This window comes from Lissotriton vulgaris, chromosome 6, assembly GCF_964263255.1.
Source record: "Lissotriton vulgaris chromosome 6, aLisVul1.2, whole genome shotgun sequence".
Taxonomy (NCBI): domain Eukaryota; kingdom Metazoa; phylum Chordata; class Amphibia; order Caudata; family Salamandridae; genus Lissotriton; species Lissotriton vulgaris.
Window position 1 is genome coordinate 1,762,034,525 of NC_141694.1, and position 19,675 is coordinate 1,762,054,199.

General features: G+C 49.2%; 1 protein-coding gene across 2 annotated transcripts in view; it reads left to right on the plus strand.

The window, feature by feature from the left end:
- Positions 1-19,675, plus strand: part of INTS9 (integrator complex subunit 9) — a 508,494-nt gene that overhangs the window by 395,297 nt on the left and 93,522 nt on the right. For both annotated transcript variants that reach the window (XM_086928012.1, XM_086928014.1), the window contains exons 11-12: positions 735-795; positions 9,354-9,525. In XM_086928012.1, coding sequence (XP_086784138.1) covers positions 735-795; positions 9,354-9,525 — 233 coding nt within the window. The remainder of the gene's footprint in view (positions 1-734; positions 796-9,353; positions 9,526-19,675) is intronic.

Consider the following 19,675-nt stretch of genomic DNA (forward strand, 5'->3'; position numbering starts at 1 on the left):
TGACACCTCTAGATGACATTAAGTCAGAGGTGCTGAATCAATATACATGTAGTGGGTTAGTGCCAAGGTGATAGGGTTGTGAGGAATCATATTGCTGTAAACGAATTTGTTGGAAATGTCATTCTTTGCTCATACCATGGTGAACTTGCAGTTTCCATGCTTTCTAATGAAAAAAAATGGCTACTTAAAACCCTTGGTTTTGGAGGTGAGCCAGATCTTTTTGATCACTGCTAGGGATGCCGCCCAATTTCTTACTGATTTTGCTGCACATTTGAGACTTGGTCTGTTTTTGATTTTGTCTGTTATTCTGCATTGTTCTTATTGAGAGCAGTTATGGCAATGACCTTATGCCTTTAAATGAGATTATTGCTACGGTTGCACGTTACAATTTCTGTATTGTGTTCATGGTTTTCTAAATACCCCGCTAGATCTCCGCTTTGGACTTTCTCCATTGACAGCATTTTGAGATGCTGTTTTGAACCTTGTCTCTGGGACACATTGCCTCGGTATTAGAGGATAGCACCGTCCCCCATCCACCCCACATTCTGGGCGAACCATTGAGGTGCAGATTATTGCCAGCGCCCCTGTGCGCCCTCGCTGCTTTGGGTTGCCTTTCCTCTTCCCTGACGTGACCTGCACCGAGACTGTGCAGTTACGTCTCTTCAGCAGCAGAGGGCAGCAGGCACCATGTTTTGAGCCGTCTTTTAATCTCCAGCGTGTTTTCTCTTTTACAGGCTGTGCCACAATAAACAGAATAAAGTCTACCTGCCCGAGCCTCCCTTTCCCCATGCAGAGGTAAGCAAACCCCTAACGTCACACATTCTTAAAATGCAAAAGGCCGCTTCAGTTTACATTTCTATAGATTAAGTAAGGACTCTGTAAGAAGCAATCCGCTGCGGTGCTCTGCCCTCATTTTATCCTCATGTAAGGAAAAGACCAGAAAGCAATGTTAGTCCAGACTGTTTATTGTCACACGTGTGTTCCCGACTGCTTCAGTTTTATCTTCTGCATAATGTGTACATCTGTGTAACATAAAGTGGCACACAATCTCTGATATTGTGAAATTCAAGTTATTTGCATTCACATAAATACACCAAACTACGGGGATATTATGCAGAATTGTGTGTAATGGCACAAAATGTATGTGTAGCATTTAGCTCTTTATTGTAATGCAAAATGCGTACTCGTGTCAGTTTTTGTCAATAAGGCGCATTTTTTAACTAAATAAATAGCGCAGACAGCAGCCACTCATGTCTTGGTTGTACAAGTTGTTCAAGTGCTCCTTCATTATAATTTTGCCACAAACTGCAGCATAATTACACAACGTGGTGCAATGGCATATGTTGGGGAATTTCGCGTAACAAGCGAAAGCCATTCGCATAAGACAGATATGTCCTATGTTTTTCCCACCAGAAGCAGCAAGTTCTAGTTCTAGCACCAGGTGTCGCGGTGGAGGGACCGTAGCTGTAAGCGTAGGTTGAGATGAATGATCCTTGGCACGGGCATGCCGTCTCTAAGAGTGGTTTAACCTGGAGGGGCCGTAGCTGTAAGAGTAGGTTGAGATGAATGATCCTTGGCGCTGGCATGCCGTCCCTAAGAGTGGTTTCAAATGGAGGGACCTTAGCTGTAAGAGTAGGTTGAGATGAATGATCCTTGGCACAGGCATGCCGTCTCTAGGAGTGGTTTGACATGGAGGGACCGTAGCTGTAAGAGTAGGTTGAGATGAATGATCCTTGGCGCGGGCATGCCGTCTCTAAGAGTGGTTTGACCTGGAGGGGCTGTACCTGTAAGAGTAGGTTCAGATGAATGATCCTTGGCATGAGCATGCCGTCTCTAAGAGTGGTTTGACCTGGAGGGGCCGTAGCTGTAAGAGTAGGTTGAGATGAATGATCCTTGGCACGGGCATGCCGTCCCTAAGAGTGGTTTCAAATGGAGGGACCTTAGCTGTAAGAGTAGGTTGAGATGAATGATCCTTGGCACAGGCATGCCGTCTCTAAGAGTGGTTTGACATGGAGGGGCCGTACCTGTAAGAGTAGGTTCAGATGAATGATCCTTGGCATGAGCATGCCGTCTCTAAGAGTGGTTTGACATGGAGGGACCGTAGCTGTAAGAGTAGGTTCAGATGAATGATCCTTGGCACGGGCATGCCGTCTCTAAGAGTGGTTTGACATGGAGGGACCGTAGCTGTAAGCGTAGGTTGAGATGAATGATCCTTGGCACAGGCATGCCGTCTCTAAGAGTGGTTGACATGGAGAGACCGTAGCTGTAAGAGTAGGTTCAGATGAATGATCCTTGGCACGGGCATGCCGTCTCTAAGAGTGGTTTGACCTGGAGGGGCCGTAGCTGTAAGAGTAGGTTGAGATGAATGATCCTTGGCACTGGCATGCCGTCTCTAAGAGTGGTTTGACATGGAGGGACCGTAGCTGTAAGAGTAGGTTGAGATGAATGTTCCTTGGCACAGGCATGCCGTCTTGAAGAGTTGTTTGACATGGAGGGACCGTAGCTGTAAGAGTAGGTTGAGATGAATGATCCTTGGCACGAGCATGCCGTCTCTAAGAGTGGTTTGACATGGAGGGACCGTACCTGGAAGAGTAGGTTGAGATGAATGATCCTTGGCACGAGCATGCCGTCTCTAAGAGTGGTTTGACATGGAGGGACCGTAGCTGTAAGAGTAGGTTGAGATGAATTATCCTTGGCACGGGCATGCCTTCTCAAAGAGTGGTTTGACATGGAGGGACTGTAGCTGTAAGAGTAGGTTCAGATGAATGATCCTTGGCACGGGCATGCCGTCTCTAAGAGTGGTTTGACATGGAGGGACCGTACCTGTAAGAGTAGGTTGAGATGAATGATCCTTGGCACAAGCATGCCGTCTCTAAGAGTGGTTTGAATGGAGGGACCGTAGTTGTAAGAGTAGGTTCAGATGAATGATCCTTGGCACGAGCATGCCGTCTCTAAGAGTGGTTTGACATGGAGGGACCGTAGCTGTAAGAGTAGGTTGAGATGAATGATCCTTGGCACGGGCATGCCGTCTCTAAGAGTGGTTTGACATGGAGGGACCGTAGCTGTAAGAGTAGGTTGAGATGAATGTTCCTTGGCACAGGCATGCCGTTTCTAAGAGTGGTTTGAATGGAGGGACCGTAGTTGTAAGAGTAGGTTCAGATGAATGATCCTTGGCACGAGCATGCCGTCTCTAAGAGTGGTTTGACATGGAGGGACCGTAGCTGTAAGAGTAGGTGGAGATGAATGATCCTTGGCGCGGGCATGCCGTCTCTAAGAGTGGTTTGACATGGAGGGACCGTAGCTGTAAGAGTAGGTTGAGATGAATGATCCTTGGCACGAGCATGCCGTCTCTAGGAGTGGTTTGACATGGAGGGACCGTACCTGTAAGAGTAGGTTGAGATGAATGATCCTTGGCACGAGCATGCCGTCTCTAAGAGTGGTTTGACATGGAGGGACCGTAGCTGTAAGAGTAGGTTCAGATGAATGATCCTTGGCACGAGCATGCCGTCTCTAAGAGTGGTTTGACATGGAGGGACCGTACCTGTAAGAGTAGGTTGAGATGAATGATCCTTGGCACAAGCATGCCGTCTCTAAGAGTGGTTTGAATGGAGGGACCGTAGTTGTAAGAGTAGGTTCAGATGAATGATCCTTGGCACGAGCATGCCGTCTCTAAGAGTGGTTTGACATGGAGGGACCGTAGCTGTAAGAGTAGGTTGAGATGAATGATCCTTGGCGCGGGCATGCCGTCTCTAAGAGTGGTTTGACATGAAGGGACCGTAGCTGTAAGAGTAGGTTGAGATGAATGATCCTTGGCACGGGCATGCCGTCTCTAAGAGTGGTTTGACATGGAGGGACCGTAGCTGTAAGAGTAGGTTGAGATGAATGTTCCTTGGCACAGGCATGCCGTTTCTAAGAGTGGTTTGAATGGAGGGACCGTAGTTGTAAGAGTAGGTTCAGATGAATGATCCTTGGCACGAGCATGCCGTCTCTAAGAGTGGTTTGACATGGAGGGACCGTAGCTGTAAGAGTAGGTGGAGATGAATGATCCTTGGCGCGGGCATGCCGTCTCTAAGAGTGGTTTGACATGGAGGGACCGTAGCTGTAAGAGTAGGTTGAGATGAATGATCCTTGGCACGAGCATGCCGTCTCTAAGAGTGGTTTGACATGGAGGGACCGTACCTGTAAGAGTAGGTTGAGATGAATGATCCTTGGCACGAGCATGCCGTCTCTAAGAGTGGTTTGACATGGAGGGACCGTAGCTGTAAGAGTAGGTGGAGATGAATGATCCTTGGCGCGGGCATGCCGTCTCTAAGAGTGGTTTGACCTGGAGGGACCGTAGCTGTAAGAGACTGTTGAGATGAATGATCCTTGTCACGGGCATGCCGTCTCTAAGAGTGGTTTGACATGGAGGGACCATAGCTGTAAGAGTAGGTTGAGATGAATTATCCTTGGCACGGGCATGCCTTCTGAAAGAGTGGTTTGACATGGAGGGACCGTAGCTGTAAGAGTAGGTTCAGATGAATGATCCTTGGCACGGGTATGCCGTCTCGAAGAGTGGTTTGACATGAAGGGACCGTAGCTGTAAGAGTAGGTTGAGATGAATGATCCTTGGCACGAGCATGCCGTCTCTAAGAGTGGTTTGACCTGGAGGGACCGTAGCTGTAAGAGACTGTTGAGATGAATGATCCTTGTCACGGGCATGCCGTCTCTAAGAGTGGTTTGACATGGAGGGACCGTAGCTGTAAGAGTAGGTTGAGATGAATTATCCTTGGCACGGGCATGCCTTCTGAAAGAGTGGTTTGACATGGAGGGACCGTAGCTGTAAGAGTAGGTTCAGATGAATGATCCTTGGCACAGGCATGCCGTCTCTAAGAGTGGTTTGACCTGGAGGGACCGTAGCTGTAAGAGTAGGTTGAGATGAATGATCCTTGGCACAGGCATGCCGTCTCGAAGAGTGGTTTGACATGGAGGGACCGTAGCTGTAAGAGTAGGTTGAGATGAATGATCCTTGGCACAGGCATGCCGTCTCTAGGAGTGGTTTGACATGGAGGGACCGTAGCTGTAAGAGTAGGTTCAGATGAATGATCCTTGGCACGAGCATGCCGTCTCTAAGAGTGGTTTGACATGGTGGGACCGTATCTGTGAGAGTAGGTTGAGATGAATGATCCTTGGCACAAGCATGCCGTCTCTAAGAGTGGTTTGACATGGAGGGACCATAGCTGTAAGAGTAGGTTGAGTTGTGGTATCCTTGGCATGAGCATGCCGTCTCTAAGAGTGGTTTGACATGGAGGGACCATAGCTGTAAGAGTAGGTTGAGTTGTGGTATCTTTGGCATGAGCATACCATCCCTTACTGGTTTGGATTAGAAGTGTAGGGTGAGATGGAGGAACCTTGTCTGCAGGAGATGCTTGAGATGGAGGAACCTTGGTTTTAAGAGAGAGTCAAAAAGGAGGAGGAACCCTGCATGTAAGTACAGGTTTGGATAGAGAAAACTTGGTTACATCAATAGCATTGATGATTTATCTTCTGCTAATTATCAAATGAAAAGTTTCTGAAGCAGCATTCACTTTAAATGGAACCCTGTGCTAAGGGAATCGGACACCACACCAGCAGACAGAACAGCAGTCCATGAAAATGAGCACATTTTGCTGTTTGCCTTTACATGAGATTTACAGTTGGTGCTGTTGATACAGTGCACATCTTGACTATTGCAGGAGCAGAATTGCATGTTGGAAATAGATTCACAAGCCTAAGAGCTGCTTTTGTTTTCAGTCAATCAATCAATCAATCAGCAGAATTTGTATAGCGCGCTACTCACCCGTTAGGGTCTCAAGGCGCTCAGGGGGGGGCGGGTCGCTACTGCTCGAACAGCCAGGTCTTGAGTTGTTTCCTGAAGAAGGAGAGATGGTCCTGGGTCAGCCGTAGGTGAGTGGGGAGGGAGTTCCATGTCTTGGCTGCCAGGTAGGAGAAGGATCTTCCTCCGACGGTGGATTTCCGGATTCGTAGGACGGAGGCGGGGGAGAGGCTGGCGGATCGGAGCTGGCGGGTGGGTGTGTAGAATGTGAGGCGGCTGTTGAGGTTTTTCGGGCCCGTGTCGTGGAGAGCCTTGTGTGCGTGGGTGAGGAGTCTGAACGTGATCCTCTTGTTGACGGGGAGCCAGTGCAGGTTTTTCAGGTGGGCAGAGATGTGGGTGTGGCGAGGGATGTCCAGGATGAGTGGTGCTGAGGCGTTCTGAATGCGCTGGAGTCTTTTCTGGAGTTTGGCTGTGGTTCCAGCGTAGAGGGTGTTCCCGTAGTCCAGACGGCTGGTGACGAGGGCCTGGGTGACCGTCTTCCTGGTTTCGGTGGGGATCCAACGGAAGATCTTTCGGAGCATGCGTAGGGTGTTTAAGCGGGATGACGAGACGGCGTTGACTTGCTTGGTCATCGTGAGGGAGGAGTCCAGGATGAAGCCCAGGTTGCGTGCGTGGTCCGTTGGCTTGGGTGCGGTGCCCAGGGTAGGGGGCCACCAGGAGTCGTCCCAGGCGGAGGGAGAAGGTCCGAGGATGAGGACTTCCGTCTTGTCTGAGTTCAGTTTCAGACGGCTGATCTTCATCCATTGCGACGTCTTTCATTCCTTCCTGGAGGTTGGCTTTGCCGGTGGCGGGGTCGTTGGTGAGGGAGAGGATCAGCTGGGTGTCATCGGCGTAGGAGATGATGTTGAGGTTGTTTTGGAGTGCGATGGCTGCGAGAGGGCTCATGTAGACGTTGAAGAGGGTGGGGCTGAGTGAGTAACCTTGCGGAACGCCGCAGATGACTTCGGTGGCCATGGATCGGAACGGGGGGAAGCGGACTCTCTGGGTTCTTCCGTCGAGGAATGAGATGATCCACTCCAGGGCCGCTCCTCGGATTCCGGTGTTGCTGAGGCGCTGTATCAGGGTGCGGTGGCATACGGTGTCGAGGGCTGCTGAGAGGTCCAGGAGGATGAGGGCAGCTGTTTTCCCGTTGTCGAGCAGGGACCTGATGTCGGTGGCTGCGATGAGGGCGGTCTCGGTGCTGTGGTTTGCTCGGAACCCGGACTGAGAGGGGTCGAGGGATCCGTTGGTTTCGAGGAAGTGGGAGAGTTGTCTGTTGACGGTCTTCTCGATTACTTTGGCTGGAAAGGGGAGGAGTGAGATGGGGCGGAAGTTCTTCAGGTCCGTGGGGTCTGTGGTGGGTTTCTTCAGGAGGGCGCTCAACTCGGCATGTTTCCACCTCTCCGGGAAGGTGGCGGATGCGAAGGAGCTGTTGATGATGTTCCGGAGTTGGGGTGCGATGATGGAGTCGGCTTTGTTGAAGATGTGGTGTGGGCAGGGGTCGGTAGGGGAGCCGGAGTGGATGGTGTTCATCAGGCGGGTGGTGTCTTCGGTACTGACCGGGGTCCAGGTGCAGAGGGTGGTGGTGGGGGGTGCTGGTTCGGTGGTTGGGTCCATGGTCAGCGCGCCGAAGCTGGTGACGCGCAGAGGTCTTGCGAGGGTGTGATGTCGTTGTTGCAGGCGCTGTGTTTGGAGAGCTCCTTAACGATGCTGAAGAGTTCCTTGCTGTTGTGGGTGTTGTTGCCCAGTCGTTCTTTGAATATTGTCTTCTTGGTGGTGCGAATCAGCTGGTGGTGTTTGCGGGTGGCGTTCTTGAGGGCTGTGTTCTGCTGTCTGGTCGTGGCGCCAGGCTTTCTCGAGGGTGCGGCAGGTTTTCTTGGAGTTTTTGAGTTTGTTGGTAAGCCACAAGGATTTCCTGCTGCCGGGTCTGCTGGGAGGATTCTTCAGTGGTGCGAGTTCGTCTGCGTAGTTGATGAGCCACTGTGTGAGGTTGCGGGCTGCTTCGTTGGGGTCCGTCGTGTTGGTGGGTGGGTTCTGGCTCAGGGCGGTGGTGAGCTGGTCGGCGGTGATCTTACTCCAGCTTCTGCGGGGAACCTGTTGCGGGTGGTGGTGGGTCGTGGTTCTTCTGAAGTTGAAGTGGACGCTGCTGTGGTCTGTCCAGTGTAGTCCGGTTGAGTGGCTGAAGGAGATGTGCTTGCTGGAGGAGAAGATGGGGTTGAGCGTGTGGCCGGCGTAGTGGGTGGGGGTGTTCACCAGTTGCTTGAGTCCGAGGTTGGCGAGGTTATCCAGCAGGGCGGCGGTGTTGCAGTCCTTGTTGTTCTCCAGGTGGAAGTTGAGGTCCCCTAGGAGGATGTAGTCTGTGGAGGTGAGGGCGTGCGGACTGACGAAGTCAGCGATGGATTCGCTGAATTGTGTGCGTGGTCCCGGGGGTCTGTAGATGAGGGTGCCTCCGAGGGTGGTCTTGGGGTCGGTGTGTATCTGGAAGTGAAGGTGCTCGGTGGCGGTGAGGGTGTCGTCGGAGTTGGTCGTGATGCGGATGGTGTTTCTGTGGACGATGGCGATGCCTCCTCCGGTTTGGTTCACGCGGTCCCTCCGGGTGATCTTGTAGCCCTCCGGGATGGCTATGGCGATGTCGGGGGCTGAGGAGGCGTTCATCCATGTTTCTGTGAGGAAGGCGACGTCTGTGATGTTGTCGAGGAGGTTCCAGAGTTCGACGGCGTGCCTGTGGACGGAGCGGGTGTTGAGCAGGATGCACTTGAGGTGGTTGTTGCTGGGGCTCGGCTTGGCGGGTACGGTGCAGGTTCGGAGGCAGGTGAATTGGCAGGCTTGGCAGGTGAAGGGTCCGTGGGTGCATTTCGGGGTGGCTCGGTAGCAGGCGGGGTTCCGGCCGGGATTGAGTGCGTGGAGGGTGGCAGCGTCGTAAGTTCGTCGGGTGCGCTGGCATCGATGAGGACCTGGGGTTCTGGCGCTGGGCGTGGTCCAGGCGCGGACGGGCGCTGACGGGCTTGCCTTTGACGCGCCCGCTGCGCGGTCACTGCGGGGTCGCTGCGGGGTTTGTTTATACGAATGTAATTAATTAACCTAAAGTTAGGTGCATATTTTATTTCAAATATGCAGTTGAGGCCTATGTCAATTTTTTGTGCTTAACAACAATCATTTACAGCTGGATATCCCTGCAATATTGCAGACATTAATTTACACAAGCCGAAGGTCCACTCAAAATCTGCATACCTTTAGAGTATACAGATATCTGTGGATTTTTACTTTTCCTCAGTAATATCTTATTTTGTATTTAAATATCATTCAAGGATAGCACCCCAATCATTCACTGTAGGACGCTATTTTCTCAAGGTGTCAGAAGAGGAAAACATTTTAAGTCACATACTACCTGCCGATCAATGTGTGAGGCATTCAGAGTGCTCACTGCAGAGCATAGCTACTGAGTGCAAGACATTTCTGTGGCAAGCGATGGGAGAAGAAATTACATGACCTTAACTTTAGCTTTTGTTTTGGGTTTCAGCTCATTCAGACCAACAAGCTGAAGCACTACCCCAGCATCCATGGAGACTTCAGCAACGACTTTAAGCAGCCCTGCGTCGTGTTCACGGGCCACCCCTCGCTGCGCTTCGGAGATGTTGTCCATTTCATGGAGCTGTGGGGGAAATCCAATCTGAATACTGTGATATTTACTGGTAAGGGGCCAAAGTTGTGTCTGATGGGCTCTGTTCAAGAGCGCGAGGTGTCTGTCCAGTGAAAGCAGCGCTTGGAGAAGCAGAATCTACTGAGCTGATGGCGGACAGGGCTAGGCCGGGTTTGAGCAACACTAGGACATGGCCATCAATGGACGAGTGACATCCCCTGCAGAGCACTGCCAGAGCTTTACATGATAGTATTGTCTTTCTGTTGGATGGTACAGGTATTCATTGTTTTTATCATAGAAACAGTTCACAGTTTTACAAGTGGTTGATGGTGTGTACCTCGTCCTCGGTAGGCAACGTGCACAATGAAGCTATGGGAGGGCGAGTGTCTTTTGAACAAGTACCTCTAGACAATAAAACGTGTGTTATGTGTATATTACATTTATTTGCCCAATGTAAAAGCTGAATTTTAACTTTCATGCTTCAGGTGACAATATGAGCGCATGTCTCTGCCATTTTGTTATAAGGAGAGCCTTCACATTTTGGTCTCTTTGTTTTTGAGAACTTTCATTCTCTGAGAACTGGAACTGAAATGTCTCAAAGATTAATAGTAGATTAGTCTGAAAAGAAAATCCAGCTTGGTCGGTTCCAGAAACAAGGAATATTAAAGTGATTGTTATGTAGGAAACCATCTTCAGACCGGAATCCCCTGTGAAGATAAGGGAGGCAGGACAAGGGAAGTGGCAATGTATTCTTCAAATACAAAAGACTTGTCATTTCATCTTGTATACGGCATTCCCCTGAATCAGGACTGCTAAATGTACCATTTTTCCGTTCAGAAAAGTGGTTTCTCCTTCCAGAGCTGCTGCCATCCACACTGGATTGTGACTGCTGGATTGATACCTGATGGAGATAAATGCAGTCAGACCCGGTCCAGGAGGCACAACATTGTCATTGTCACTTACAGGTGTGTGCCTTATGGGAGGTAGAACTTCAGAAGCCTTCTGTTTACCTCCACCAGTTATTTATTTAGTGGTTGAGAATTATCACCCTTTCTTGTCCAGTTCTCAAACTGTGCAGTGTCTCATTGTAGTACATTCTAGATTAACAAAAACAGAGTAAGCCCCTCTGGTGGGAGCGTCCTTTAGAAATCTCACACTGAGTCCAGGCTAACCAAAGGCCTTCTCCTACGCACCTCTTCCAGGTCTCAGCCTGAGTGCTTGTTAATCACTGGAAATAATCCTAAGAACCATGGAGGTTTATCAATCCAGGCACGAAGATAGGTGAAGTGCCTACAGAGGAGGCGGCCTGACCTTTCAGTTCTCTGCATTTACGGATTTCATCTTTGGGTAATGATCTCTGATGCTTTACTACCAGTGTTCATTATCCTAGGATGGGAGGCTGGAAGGTATAAGGAGGGTGGGGGGAGGAGGGGGGTAGAGGGGGTCTGTGAAGAATAGGAGGGCATATGGGGTGAAGGACAATTCATGGTGGTCTACTTCGGGCATCTATAAACCTTGCATTGTGGGAAAAGGTGCAAGAGATCAGTTCACCCTGCTATAATGGCTTGCCCGATATTTAACATAATGCTTTGCCACGCCACAGTGGTAGGGTAGCGGGGGTGGCTGTCAAATCATATTACTTAGTTATTTAACTTACATATCACTAATAAGGGCACCTTAGCGAGTGCACTTGTTTCTCACCGGTCCTGAAGAAAGCCTAGGTAGCCTCATAGCCTGAAACATGTAGATCAATTCATGGATGTTTGTGATCAGTTGAATCACACATAACATACCCTTTCCTTGCTTTTAAACTTTGCCCTATGACCCCATTAATAAATATCTAGGTTTTTCTAGTAAGGAGGGAGATCCTAGAGGCAATTTTAAGTCCAATCACCTTCTCACTGTCTTGCACTGTCCAAACAAAGAATCCCGCTCCACTGTAACTCAGGAGTCGAAGCACACCTGGGAGGCACTCGGCGTCCCAGGTGGGACCCAATGATGAACTTTGATACACTATGGTGGATATGCTCTAGACGATCTGCACATCAAGGTGTCACCTTAGTAGTACGAAAAAAAAGTCCTTGTATTCAGTCTTTGGTGCTCCCTTGGTGCCAAACACTCATCCATCTAGCGTATCAACTCCTGAATACAAAGAGGTGATTCAGGTATCGATTTAGATTAAAGACACCCAAGCACACCACACAATAGTTACTTTCATCCTGCGTGCATTATGCACCATCAAGAGCAATGTCATCACACACGAAAGAGTCCCACAAAATTAAGTATCACCGTAGCTGTAGATCAATTTCAAATTCAAATTTTATTTCTTTACATAATGCAGCAGCCGACGCTTGTTTCGCCCTCCCGGGCTTCCTCAAGGCTGCAAATTACGTATAAAAACATGAATTGTAACATGTATACCCTATAAACTTTAAAAACACAGCATCAAAACAAAAATTTGTAATGTGTAAAAATAGTCCATTTATTAGTGAATGCTAATTTCATTATTAAGGCCACCAATCACCAAAAGTGAAAGAAAGACGAAGACAATGCATTCCCCCTCAGTGAGTCTAAATCACTCAAAATCAGAATGTGAAAATTCAATGCACCCAAGGGATACATTTAAAAGCCACCACATCCTCCAACACACCATGTGTCTGGTTATATACAGAGAAACTAGATACCATTTACATCTATCGTAAACAATAAGCGAAAAAAGAAAAGATAAAATGAAACTCCAAATCTTCTCACCTCGCTAATGTAGTAGCTTTAACGTTATGCTCCAATTAACACAGAACGTTGTTAAAATTCCAAACTACAGTCACACGGACCAGAAGTGCTGAAAAAGATTTTTATAGGTAGAAATCCTGATGTGGCATCCAATCACAAATGCTAGCCAGCGTAGCAGAACACACATTCACAAAATGAGAACACACACAAACAAGGGAATTCACCTCTTACCTACAATCTCATAGTCCTCTTTTTAAAGTCTTTGATGCCAAGGTTAAAACCCATGCACTCCGTGTGTAATATGCATCCCCCTTTCCAAGTCTATTGTATTAATAGAACCATGATACGTTCGATCTATCAAAAAAGATATATATATATATGGGCGGGTTTAAGCTTTCAGTTCTAACTACGATCCCCACGGATCCCATTTAAACTACCTCCTCTGCTAGAATGTTTTAAAACAGCTTGTACCGTGTTCAATCTTACCGGGAGTTCCCGTACTTTCCAAACAGCGTATCTACACCACCACTATCAGTGTTGCATACGTATACGTCAACCAGCTCAATTTTATCTACGTCAAAGTGAAAATAAACACCAAAGGCGGACACCATGTCCTAGAACTCCTTAAAAAATGTCCTTAAAGCCACTTCCAAGTGGCTTTAAGGACATACTGGTTGGAATAGTAGTGTAGCAGGGCATACATGTTACAATTCATGTTTTTATATGTAATTTGCAGCCTTGAGGAAGCCCGGGAGGGCGAAACGCACACCGGCTGCTCCGTTATGTTAAGAAATAAAAATGTTATTTGAAACTGATCTACAGCTACGGTGACACTTAATTTTGTGGGACTCTTTCATGTGTGATGACATTGCTCTCGATGGTGCCTAATGCACGCAGGATCAAAGTAACTATTGTGTGGTGGGCTCGGGTGTCTTTAATCTAAATTCGGACCCAATGATGAAGCATGCCACCAACTAGGTTGGCGGGTGGGGTTTCTTTTAAAAAAAGAATATCTTTTCCCTTTAATGCAGTAAGTTTGGTTTCAGAACTGTTCCTTCTTTGTTTTTATTGTTATTCCTTTGGGGACTAGGAGTAGTTCCTTAATTCCCTTCCTCTCCTTGTGTTATTCTCTTATCTTCCCTTGGATGCAGAATCCATTTTAAATCCCTCATGCTTCTATACTAAACTTTCCATGTTCTTTCTGGCCCAGACATCATTTGACACCTGCACACCCGTGGGTATCTGCATTATATGAACACCCATTGGCACCTGTATCGACTGGCTACTGCACAAGACCTTCCCTTACTTCACCCTGTATCATCTGGCACTTCTGCTACATCGGCCTCTACGGACCACCAGCTCCACAGTGACACCCACACAGGCACCGATAAGCGATACATGCCACTGCACCCCGTTACCATGTCTACAAGATGGGCAGGCACCAAAATAAAGACATCCAGGTTACAATCGGCAGTCAATCACACCGGAACACATGGGTACAGGGAAATGTGCACAGGAACGGGAAGTCTAGGGGACGGCAAGGCCAGAGGGAAGCACCGGGACATGAAGGCGGTAGGACATGCTAAAAAGTACACCAGAAGAGCGAAAGACCGGGAAAGGCAGACAGGGTCATGGACACTGACGCAGGAGACCACAGTCAACAGGACAGAGCTCTTCGAGCAGGGAGGTAGCGGAATGGGAGACACAGCGCCTCTGACTAAACACGGCACGATATGTCGGCATTGCTTATTGCTCAGGGTAGTGACAGCCCGATGGCACGGGCGCCGATAACCAGACTGGCTTTGAAATAGTTTAGAGTGGTAAGGTGTTTAAAGATTAGGACAACCCCAGTCTGTTTGCGAAGCTGAGTGAAAGTTAGGTTCTCGTTGCGCTCTGCTACACAAATACGGTAATGGAAGGGTGCCTGGGAATATGTGTTTATGGGCTGATGATTGAATGCCTGCTATAAATCAAGCAGCATTGTACTAAAAAACATTCAGCTCTCAGCGCCCGCAAAGTAAACTTCGTATCGTGAGAGTTCACCTAGAGTCTAGCCCGATTTCCTACAACACATTTAAAGCCGCATCCTGAAGGATAGACTAGTAAAAGTAATGATGACCTGCTCTGTGCAGAGTATCCTACCAGCAGCTCTCTTCTGGTGCTTTGAAAGTGGCGAAGGTTGAACAATGAAACCCGTTCAATAGAGATTAATGGCCATCTTTATATAACAGCTGGGTCATGTTCAGCACAAAGAGTTTTATCTCAGCAGTTAGCGGCAATCAAAGCCACGACCTTTCCGTGGTCTGCAACAATTCTCCACACCAAGCCAGATGCTGCTCTCATGCTGCTGATACCGTTAAGCTACTAATATTCAGAAAGAAGTGCCAATACTGTAAAATAATTCAAAATCGATTATCTCAACACATTTGAATCAAACAAAATGTCTTGGTCTCACATCTATGAGAAGATTTAATCTTTTATTTTAAATGAATGATTTTTTGTTCATATGTTTGATTTATAACTTCACCAAATTTTGCATATTCAAATACCTTCTATACACCACATTTACATTAATTACAATCAAAACAACAGATATTATGTACATTTTAAATCAAAAATCCACTCACAACTCAGTCATTCTATCTAACATACAACCACAGACAACATATAATCGAAATTTACAATGGAATAACAATATTCACAGCAAGCCATCTAATCATTCTTTTTTTCATATACAAATCAGTTTTGTATGATTTTTTGGCTATAATGGTCTGGCCATAATGGTCTACGCGTTTCGAACTCAGGTTGTTGTAGAGTTCTCATCAGGACCAAAATCTCTGCAGTTCAAAGTTTGTGTGGGTAACAAAGGCAATCCCGACGCTCAATCCAATTTGTGTATTGGCGATGTCAGCATTCTATAGGGAAACGCGAGTGATTGAATGGATACTTTCGGTTCTAGCGGTGTGTAGCCGGTGTGTGCCGCTGTCTGCCTGTTTTCGACAGCGTCCAACTTTGTTTGTTCTCCTTCTCAGCCACAAACAGTCCACGAGCGACGGATTTCAGGGTCCGCAAAGGATCACGGGAAAGATTGAGTGGAGCAGGCTGCCTCGATTCTCCCACAGGCGCTGGAGGCCTGTACCTGCTCTCCATTTAGCTGTCTTAAACAGCTTAGTGGAGAGGTTTACACTGCGAATGTCAGACTGGCCGTCACATGACAACCGGCCAAAGTGTCATGCACAGTGTAAATTGGTGAAGTGAGCACCACTCCTCTGCTGCAAGCCAGCAGATTTGGTCCCGGCTACAAACACGGCTCAGGATAGAGAAAGTGAAAAATAAAATGGTAATAAATTGATTTTATTACTATTTTATTTTTAGGTCGAGTAATTTTAATTACTCGAAACCTATTACATCTGAACCAAAGTCTCTTGAACCAGCCGGATTTCCTACAATGCATGTTGTGCAGTGGAGCATGAAGCTTCCCCAGGCGCGCGCTTGGTCTCTCACACCACCATCAAAGGCTTTTGCTCCCACTCACTCACACCCCATCCCCATATGCTCCTTTCCTCCCTCCCACTCGCTGGCACCCCCGCACCCCCCCACCAGGCTCTTGCAGCGCAACGCTTCACCAGCGCTTCCCTCCCACTCGCTCACTCCCCTTCTCCCCCGCCCCCCACCCCATCCGACTTGTTTTTCGTGTTCTCTTTCCCTTTCAGGCACCCATACTCACGGCACCTCCAGCAGCCTTCTCCCTCCGTCTACTCTACAGCCGTCTCCAGCAGAACAGCCCCTCCTTCCTCGCGAGCGCTCCCCTTCTCCCCCCACCCCCATCTGACTTGTTTTTCTTCATTATTGAACGAAAGCCCCTTAAAAGACGTGCATTCTGGAAGTGTGCTGTTCAAAAACCTCTCCTGTTTGGTTTAATTTATTATAGTGTTGACTATAGGTGTGATTGCTATATTTTAATGTTCTTTGTTCTCTCCTTTTCCTGTTCGCTTTGTCTTAAAATGTACCATTTCATTTTTTGTTCATCTTTTTTGTATGAGGATATTTGTATGATGAACATATACTGGTTATATTTGAAATGCCAACTGAAAAAAAAATCCAGGCCATATAGTCAGCATAACAACTGACTTCTTAGTTCACTAATGTCATTATCATCTAGTCGGAGATCATGAGTGTTTCGAACTTCATGTTTAAAATGTAAATTTTTTAATTAATGCTTCTCAGAGTTTGTGATATGCTTCCCAAACGGAATACATGTTTTTGATTTTTGAAGAGACTTTAGCATATGTTTAAATGGCGTTTGTTGCACGACTTACATGCCGGAGATTTTCATGCCTCAGGTCGTGTACGGGCTGTAGATAGTGGCGTGACTGGATGTGGCGTAAGGGCCAGAGCGGCCGACATTGCAGCTGTGGGACCAGGTTTGAGTCTCGGGATTGGCTCAACATCTTGTGAAAATTGGCAAATCACTTATCTCCCAAAGCCTACCAAAAATGACTGTGTAAAATAACTGGTGCTTATGTAAAGCGCTTCAATACCTTCGGGTCGAGTTCGCGCTATATAAAACTGCCACCCTCCCCCCAAAAAATCCTCTACATTCCTTTTTTTTAAACTTGGAAGTGACACCCGATGTGGAAGGGCGGGAAGCAGAGGAGGGGCTGGTTGTGCAGAAGGTCAGTAGCGAAACCTCTCAGTTTGAGTTAAAAACATTCAACCGGCTCATGATAAACACATTTTCTCAGCGGTTCCCGCACTACGTGCGGCCACTTTTATGACGAGCGCTCCCTGCTGACTGACCCGCCTATTACAAGCGCTCACTGCGGCTTCTGTGTGAAAACCAGAGTGCTCGCGGACGGGAACGCAGCCCGAGATAAAACAAATAAACAGACTTGGTTTTCACGTCCTGCTTTGTGCATTTCTCGCTCTAATCCGAGCCAATTGCCACTACACCAGCACTTCCCTCCGATACATCTGCAGCTCCACTTTTCACTCGCTTACATTACCTGCAGCCCCACATCTGGGCGGCACAGATGTTTTCGTTTATGGTACGAAGGGGTATTTATTCACTAGGCAACCGGTGCCTTGAAAATAAATTAAAGCCCGAGGACACCCAGGGATTTCTTTCTAGGTTCCAAGGCGTGCGTAGGGCCATCCTGCGTTAAAAGCACATATGCAGACAGTGATCACTCATCACTCAGCACCACTCAACGTCACAGCACCATTCAACGCTACAGCACCACTCAACACCACAGCATCACTCAGCGCCACAGAATCACTCAGCACCACTGAATGCCACAGCACCCCTCAATGCCACAGCACCCCTCAATGCCACAGCACCCCTCAATGCCACAGCACCCCTCAACGCCACAGCACCACTCAACGCCACAGCATCAATCAGCGCCACAGCATCAGCACCACTGAATGCCTCAGCACCCCTCAACGCCACAGCACCCCTCAACGCCACAGCACCACTCAACGCCACTCAATGCCACAGCACCACTCAACGCCACAGCACCCCTCAACGCCACAGCACCCCTCAACGCCACAGCACCCCTCAACGCCACAGCACCCCTCAACGCCACAGCACCCCTCAACGCCACAGCACCACTCAACGCCACAGCACCCCTCAAAGCAACAGCACCACTCAACACCACAGCACCACTCAACACCACAGCACCACTCAACGCAACAGCACCACTCAATGCCACAGCACCACTCAGCACCACTCAATGCCACAGCACCACTCAATGCCACAGCACCACTCAATGCCACAGCACCACTCAAGGCCACAGCACCACTCAATGCCACAGCACCACTCAATGCCACAGCACCCCTCAACGCCACAGCACCCCTCAACGCCACAGCACCCCTCAACTCCACAGCACCACTCAACGCCACAGCACCACTCAACGCCACAGCATTACTCAACGCAACAGCACCACTCAACACCACAGCACCACTCAACACCACAGCACCACTCAACGCAACAGCACCACTCAATGCCACAGCACCACTCAGCACCACAGAATCACTCAGCACCACTCAATGCCACAGCACCACTCAATGCCACAGCACCACTCAAGGCCACAGCACCACTCAATGCCACAGCACCACTCAATGCCACAGCACCCCTCAACGCCACAGCACCCCTCAACGCCACAGCACCCCTCAACTCCACAGCACCACTCAACGCCACAGCACCACTCAACGCCACAGCATTACTCAACGCAACAGCATCACTCAACACCACAGCATCACTCAATGCCACAGCATCAGCACCACTGAATGCCACAGCACCCCTCAACACCACAGCACCTCTCAACGTCACAGCATCACACAACGCCACAGCACCACTCAACGCCACAGCACCGCTCAACGCCACAGCACCCCTCAACGCCACAGAACCACTCAACACCACAGCACTACTCAATGCCACAGCACCCCTCAAGGCCACAGCACCCCTCAACACCACAGCACCCCTCAACTCCACAGCACCACTCAACGCCACAGCACCACTCAACACCACAGAACCACTCAACACCACAGCATCACTCAGCGCCACAGCACTACTCAATGCCACAGCATCAGCACCACTGAATGCCACAGCACCGCTCAACGCCACAGCACCTCTCAACGTCACAGCATCACACAACGCCACAGCACCACTCAACGCCACAGCACCGCTCAACGCCACAGCACCACTCAATGCCACAGCACCCCTCAATGCCACAGCACCCCTCAATGCCACAGCACCCCTCAAGCCACAGCACCCCTCAAGCCACAGCACCACTCAACGCCACAGCACCACTCAATGCCACAGCACCCCTCAACGCCACAGCACCACTCAACACCACAGCACCACTCAACGCCACAGCATCACTCAACGCCACAGCACCACTCAGCACCACAGAATCACTCAGCACCACTGAATGCCACAGCACCCCTCAACGCCACAGCACCACTCAACGCCACAGCACCCCTCAACGCGACAGCACCAGTCAACGCGACAGCACCAGTCAACGCGACAGCACCAGTCAACGCCACAGCACCAGTCAACGCCACAGCACCAGTCAACGCCACAGCACCAGTCAACGCCACAGCACCAGTCAACGCCACAGCACCAGTCAACGCCACAGCACCAGTCAACGCCACAGCACCACTCAACCCCACAGCACCACTCAACGCCACAGCACCATTCAACACCACAGAACCACTCAACACCACAGAACCACTCAACACCACAGCATCACTCAGCGCCACAGCACTACTCAATGCCACATCATCAGCACCACTGAATGCCACAGCACCCCTCAACGCCACAGCACCCCTCAACGCCACAGCACCCCTCAACGCCACAGCACCACTCAACGCCACAGCACCACTCAACGCCACAGCACCACTCAACGCCACAGCACCACTCAACGCCACAGCATTACTCAACGCAACAGCATCACTCAACACCACAGCAC